The sequence below is a fragment of the Montipora foliosa genome, chromosome 3, assembly GCF_036669935.1.
Source record: "Montipora foliosa isolate CH-2021 chromosome 3, ASM3666993v2, whole genome shotgun sequence".
Taxonomy (NCBI): domain Eukaryota; kingdom Metazoa; phylum Cnidaria; class Anthozoa; order Scleractinia; family Acroporidae; genus Montipora; species Montipora foliosa.
This window is the reverse complement of record NC_090871.1, coordinates 11209391-11216472: the sequence shown is the minus strand read 5'-3', so window position 1 is coordinate 11216472 and position 7082 is coordinate 11209391. Positions and strand designations below refer to the sequence as shown.

Sequence of the window (7082 nt, the reverse complement as noted above, 5' to 3'; positions counted from 1 at the left end):
ACATGTGTATTATTATTAGCATACTAGGCAATCGTATTAACGTGACTGCATTTCATGATATTTCATAATCCTGTGGGACACAAAAGAACCCGCACACTTTATTACAGGATTATGATGTTCATAATCCTGTGGGACGTAAAAGAACCCGCACACTTGTCGCAAAGAGTAGGGCACGTAGTTCCAGGTGTTGTGGTCTGTCTTCTGTTGTACATACATGTATATTATGGTTGGGAGGGTAAAAAAAAGGGTGCGCTTAATTTGGAGCCTCGCTGTGTTGTGCGACCCCCACCACAGACTGTTGTGGTGATTAATAAATAAATAAATAAATACATTGTATTGCATGTATTTCCTCTAAGAAAGCAACTCTACTGGGATATCCTAAAATTGCTTCAAATCCAGTGGCAAAAACAAAATTATGTACTGTTGACAATGAGACATGCCTTGAATCTATCGTGCAGAAATAGTAGTGCACAACTTACCGAATCCTTTGGGCACTTAAAAGTTATCTTGGTCACTGCAGGTTCTTTGCAATAGCCCAGTCTCTCAGTCGAGTTGTAGAGGAGGATTATGTCATCAGAAGTACTTGACAAAGTAAGATTGCTAGCCAGGCTGATATTACCAATATCTTTTGCCAATTGCAGGTTCTTATCAATTCTACACATCGCACTGTGTTTTGGGCAACCACGAGTGTGTCCATTGGGTTTGGCAGTTATTCCTCTGCACACATTTATGTGAAAATCAAACCCAGATATTGAAGAGGCCACTTCATATCCACCTGAGATGAAAGAAGAATGGTTGGGTTTTTAAAATAATACTCAGAAGTTCTTCAATTCCTGTACATGTAGTGTGTACGGCATAATGTCTTTCGAATGGAAAATGGCCCAGTACATTCAATGTTTTAATCACAGGGAAATATTATTCCCCTCATCATGTTATTTTTTGATGCAGCGAGCAGCAAAAGTAATTTTCAAAAGTCAGAAATTAAACATGAAGTGGAAGCGAGTGCATTTCACTTGGAAACGCGCGTTGCAATTTTGTCAAACACTTCACTACAGTTGAGACAGCTATTGTGTTGCGCTGAAACTAATAAAAGATCCTAAATAATGAAAAGATAATGGGCCAATTCATACATACTAATTATCTTTGATGAAGGCGCGTTTTCCATGTGTGTGTTATAAACACAGACGCATGTGCACAATTTTCTTATGCTCGTTCCACAAGCGTTTTTTTTGGGATGCTTATTTCTGGTCCGCACTGTAGAATTAAATGATGACTACCAGTACTAGTAACAAAAACCATGGGCTAACTTCACAAAGTCATGTTTTTCCTACCCTAGTGGCCTCTACTGCTTACAAGGGGATAGTCCTAGAGACCAGGGAATCACCATCATTCTTTCATACATGATTGTAGTACACTTTATCCACACCAATGACCAAAGTGTAAGCTGCATTTATCCACTACATAATGATCATTAATTTTTGTCCAGTATCTTCAATCCTGAACCAAGCATTTAGACACTTGTCTTAGTTTGCAGGTTTTCAAAGAAAACCACAATTCCACGGATATCCCCTTCCCAACTGAACAATATTGAGTCTCTGTCAAACAAATCTGAAAAAATGTACTAACTTTGTGTCTTAACATTGTTTGGAGAAACTTTGCAGGGTTGTAGTTTTGGGTGAGAATAAACTTGCAAGTAATTTACCGAAAAAAAAGGGGTGAAGAGGAGGGTGTCCCCACCAGTTTTGGCCAGTATTGTCTAGAACCCAGGCACCCTTCTAATTTTTGGACCACTTTCTCTATAATAATTTTTGTTTTATTACTTATTGGTTAGACTTCTAGAGATTCAAGCTTGCCAAGATTTCAATTTAAGGGTTGAGTTACTACAGCATTGGGAGTCAACTTCTCAAGATGAAATTGCATCTGAATGAATTTACATTGTAATACACACAAACCAACTTTTTATCACCAGTTTGATTTAATCTACATACCTTTCTCTCTTATCTACTTTATAATTGGAGAACGTTAAAATTTAAAATTTTGGTAACTATTACCGTACAATAAGTTGAAAGAAGCTACATGTATCTATATTTCACGTTTAAAGCCAGAGCTACACATGTAAATGTGCAGTTACAAAATAGTAATACTTTTTTGTTTTTTGTAAGCAACCTATTTAATAACAATTTATTGTAACATAAAGAGAGAAAGGTCCGTATATTAAAGTAAACTGATGACAGCATGAGTAATGCAAAAACATGTCTTTAAAAAGTTGGTTTGTGTCTTAAATTTCTGATTTGTCAATGTCACAAAGTTATTAAATTGCATTTGTTTTCACTGGCTACCAGTACTACAAGTTATTTACCCCTGACTGAGAATTCTGAACTCTTCTTTAACTAACCTTAATATATAGATTTAGCCAAGCCTAAACGAGGAGTACCGGGTTATTTATCTCATTTGCATTTGGTTGACCTATGAAACTAATTAACTTTTCTGGACTAAATTAATCACCAGTATTTAAAGCAATGTGGCTTATAACATCTCATTGTAAAGGCTATAAAATAGGATTTTCAGTTTTAAAAAGGTTCAGCATAAAAATCGAGGACTTTTCAGAAAGATAACTGTACAATGTAAGTACAATTTTTTGTTAAATTCTATTAACCAATATTTCCACCAAATTTGGCTAAAAAAGAACTAAGAATCCATGAATTTTTTAGAATTTTTTTAAATTATGTGTCAACACAAGGCTGTTGCCTAACAGGAGCCCGGTAGCCTGGGGCTCCCAAAGAATAGCTCTGGGCTCCTTAATTTTTCACAGCAACACCTTTCACTTCATATGTTGGGCTCCTAAGTTCTCAGCGTTTAGCTCTGAGGGCCCCTTTAAAATTTTCTTAGGCAGCAGCCTTGCAACACCTGTTATTTCTCCATGACGACAAACAAAGGCGACTGTGTTTGCATAATATTATTAATTACGCTTCAGACTTTGATGAGCAAAACAATAAATTATGAATAGATAATTCAAAACCTTTCTTTAACCAAACTTTCTGAATTTTTTAGTCCAAAATATGAAGTTTTAATTCATGAGAGGTTAACGTGATGATCTTACAAGCAGTTGCAAAAAGGTTGAGACACTGAACCGAAAATTCACCTCTTCTTTCTTAAAATCCTTCTTCACATCTAAAGAAAGTCCTAATGCCCCTCCTTCCCTTTCCACCTTTTTCAATGTTGATACCCTTAACCTTTAGTTTGAATACCGAGTCAAGATGGAAACAACTTTGTTTGGGGGAAAGGGGGGGTTGGGGATGCGCTGACTTGAATGACACGCATTGTACCATTATTACATATAACAGTGAGTGTCTCAACTCTTTTTGCATTGCTTTTTGCACATCTTGAATAACCAAAATACCTAGTGTACATTACCACTTAAATTTTGACATAATAAGTCATATACAATATTTGCATCAGATCTGAAGCACATTTATACATGTAGTTTTTGGCTCCGCCTCGAGTTTGTAAATGTGATACAGATCTGCCACTCATAATTTCTTGTATATATTACATAACAGTAGTCTTAGAGATGTTGCCCCTGGAAATACTGAGGGAATGGCAAACTAAAAGTAGCAGTGGATAGTTAGCTGCTTACCGGTGAGACTGATTAATGGCGTAAGATCTCTAAGTTTGTTATCACGACCATACAACGAACAAGGTATCTCTGGTTCAGCATTCGCACCCTTGCAGACCTCTTTTGTCACAAACTCAAATACTGCAATACAGGTTTTTTCACTCACTATGACATCCACAAGTTGAGGTGCCCCCTGAATAAATTATTAAAAATGACAGTTCAAATTGTACACAAGTCAGATTGGATTACAAAATATAATGTTGACTTCCATAACAATTGTTTTGCCTTGGAAAGCAGACCTCTCCTCAGCTTGTCATTAACAATAAAAAGTTTTCTTATCACAATTAGCATCTTCCTCTCTTAAATTAGATTAAATTAATAAGTGCAGAAATGATACACCCTTGGAGGAGGAAGGTAGTACACTTTTCAGGGTCGACTGCGGTGATACAGTTCTAATAAACAAGCAAGGTTTCTTCAGTTGTTCTGAACCAGACGCTGATCTTTGGCGGTAAACACTGCATACCGTGTACATGTATACCTTCTGCTTCTGGGGGTGTATCATTTCTGCACTTGTTAATAATTGTACGATTAGCTACAATCTTGTACAAAACCCTTGGGAAAAATTCTAGCTTTAGCATCATTTGGCATGCACTCACAAAATATATTGGTCCTTCCCCCCTCCCCCCCCCCCCCCCAATACCAATGTTGATAATGTGATGGAAAATACTGTGTAAGCCATTGGTCGTTTTTTAAAACAACATTGGAATGGGGGGAGGGGGGAAGTACAGGAAAAATTTAATCTCTATCACACAGGCAAATTAGAGTGTCACATTTTTCCAAAGAGTTTTGTCCAAGATTGCAAATACAGGATACCAGTATACCAAAATGGGAAAAATTTACAGCAGATTCATTTGTCCACATACCCGGTAATCTTTTGTACCAAATATTACCACATTACATGTACATGCTGCTTAATTTGAGCTATTGTCATTTTCAATTATGGGATAATATATGTAATGAAAGCCAATTTTTTGGGACTTAACAATGGCGAACAGTGCTTAATCAGCAAGTAGCAAGTGACTACCATGGTTTTTATTGCCATTATAGAGCCAGAAAAAAACGACATATATTGCCTTCTTAGCACGTAATAAGGACATTTTTAATGCGAAAGATCATCGAAAAGTGCAACGTTTAAAAATCGTCTGTTTGTAGAATTAAAAAACACCTTTTGAGGGAAGAGAAACACACCAGAAGACGTCCAAGTAAGCTGAGTCTTTGGCAACAAGGAGTCATCATACGAAGTTTAAATGCATACTGTATGCGTCTATGACAGGGCGTATTGACGAGATTGTATTTAAAAGAAATCAAGGAGCATACCAAATACCAACTGTAAATATGTGTTGTGTCCTTGAGAGAAACAGAGAACTTTTTCATGTTGCATGGTCATGGAGACATAGTTGCATTACTAACAGTGAATGCGTGTAACACAATTTAAACAATAAATAACATAATTGTCTCAATTTTTGGTGGAATCACCTTCATGGTTTGCAATTTCACAACAGAATTAACCCAAAACGATGATTTAAGGCAGTTGGCATGATTAACAGAAGAAAATGTAGTCATTTCAATGATTAACGACGAATAACGAGCAAGTCTTGGAAAAAACAATTACCATCTATTGTTTTCATTGCATCTTCCCTGTAGCATAGACCACGGTTAAAAACTTATCCTAAGGTAAGAGATGCAAAACATCTGGAACCTGGCGGGATTTCCTGTTGATGTTCCTTCGGGATTTGATAATTAAAATGAAGTGCTTGCCACCGCACAGTCAGATAAATACTACTTATTGCATTTGCAGCCTCTCTCTGTGGGGAGAAAGTTTCTTTGAATTCCCTTGAATGAAAATCATGCACATAGCCTTGCAACCAATCCATATCTAAGCGACTACAATAAGTGCGGGTCATCAACAACCTTCAGAACTGTAATACACGCAATTGTCTTCATTTGCTAACAAACGTTAAGGTACCTTTTTGTCCTCAAAACCTGCATGCAGCAGTCCAGTGACATTCAAACTACAGTGTACACCAGTATAGAGACTCCCACAAGATCTACATTTTAAATTGCCCATGGTCATTGATACTCTTTCAAGTTGATTATATTCATGAAAACATGAATTATACAATCTTGGACAAAACTCTTGGGAAAAATTCTAGCTTAAGCATCATTTGGCATAAACTTACAAAATATATTAGTCCTTCCCCCTCCCCACCCCCCCCCCCCCCCATCCAATACCAATGTTGATAATGTTATGCAAAATACTGTGCAAGCCTTTAGTCGTTTTTTAAAACAACATTGGAATAGGGGGAGGGGGGAAAGTGGGAAAATTTAATCTCTTTATCACACAGACAAATTAGAGCGTCACATTTTCCCAACGAGTTTTGTCCAAGACTGTTAAATGAGAAGAAATCCATGGTGATTTTTGGCCAATTTACCTGGAAATTCGTCTGGCATTAGAGTAAAATCTGAAAGCCTCACTATCAGGGAAGGTAAAGGGTTAAATGGGACAGTTTTTGAGTGGACCTTGATGTTGCTAAACAGTGAACATAATAAACAACTAATTATTTACCAGGAACTTTCCACATTTCATAAAGATCCTTGTCTTCCAAGTTTTAGCTTCAGGACCTTTCCCTACACATGGTCCACCATTATACCCAATGCTGAAGCCTGCCCCTCCATTTGTAGCATTGAAGACTTTATGATTTAAGGAGCCAAGATTTTCTGCTTTACCGCCATTGACTGTGCACACCGAAGAACTGACCGAAGAACTGACCGAAGAACTGAAATCACAACGAGTTTTGGCGACAGACGTGCACAAGTTGATATAATAAACATTACTGCTATTGATAATCTTCCAATCCCTGCAAAAGAAAACGTATTTCGCACTAAGGGTTAGGTTGACCACGATTTTCCGCTTAAACCAAACGTGAAACTGCTACACTCTGCAGCAAGTCAGCTGGTTTCGTATCAGATGAGAACTTGTTGAAGCTCGAGTTTATTTGCTTCAAAATTCTTACCAATTAGTGATTTGGTATCGTGTATTCTCCACAGTTACTGTGCATTTTGTTGGAAGATTTGCATTAGTGTAAACCAGACAAAACAGGAACAACCACAATGGTACATAAAAGTGCTCCAAACGGTCCGCCATGTTTATTGTGGATTACACATGCGTGCCGCAAACGTCACTCTTGAAATGATCCTCACGTGACGAATATGACAAAAAAAATACCCTTGCATGACGGCATCTCTTGGAAGACGTCTTCCAAGGATCTTCCAAGGGGGATTCTGATGTCGCTTTGTCGCTCATTTTTCAACCCACCTGTCGCCTATTTGGCTAGAAATAATTATCGCTGTCGATTTTTCGCTACAATACAAATGTTCCCTCAAACGTGCTTCATTTTTGCGCCCT

At 37.4% G+C, this 7082-nt stretch overlaps 1 protein-coding gene across 1 annotated transcript in view; it reads right to left on the bottom strand.

The window, feature by feature from the left end:
* LOC137996756 (cation-independent mannose-6-phosphate receptor-like) overlaps window positions 1-6813 on the bottom strand; it is a 92630-nt gene extending 85817 nt beyond the window's left edge. Inside the window, exons 1-4 of the mRNA XM_068842322.1 lie at window positions 6691-6813; window positions 6243-6534; window positions 3638-3809; window positions 480-775 (exon numbers count right to left, since the gene is read on the bottom strand). Of these exons, the coding sequence (XP_068698423.1) occupies window positions 480-775; window positions 3638-3809; window positions 6243-6263 (489 nt within the window). The 5' untranslated portion in view covers window positions 6264-6534; window positions 6691-6813. The remainder of the gene's footprint in view (window positions 1-479; window positions 776-3637; window positions 3810-6242; window positions 6535-6690) is intronic.
* Between the last annotated feature and the right edge of the window lie 269 nt (window positions 6814-7082).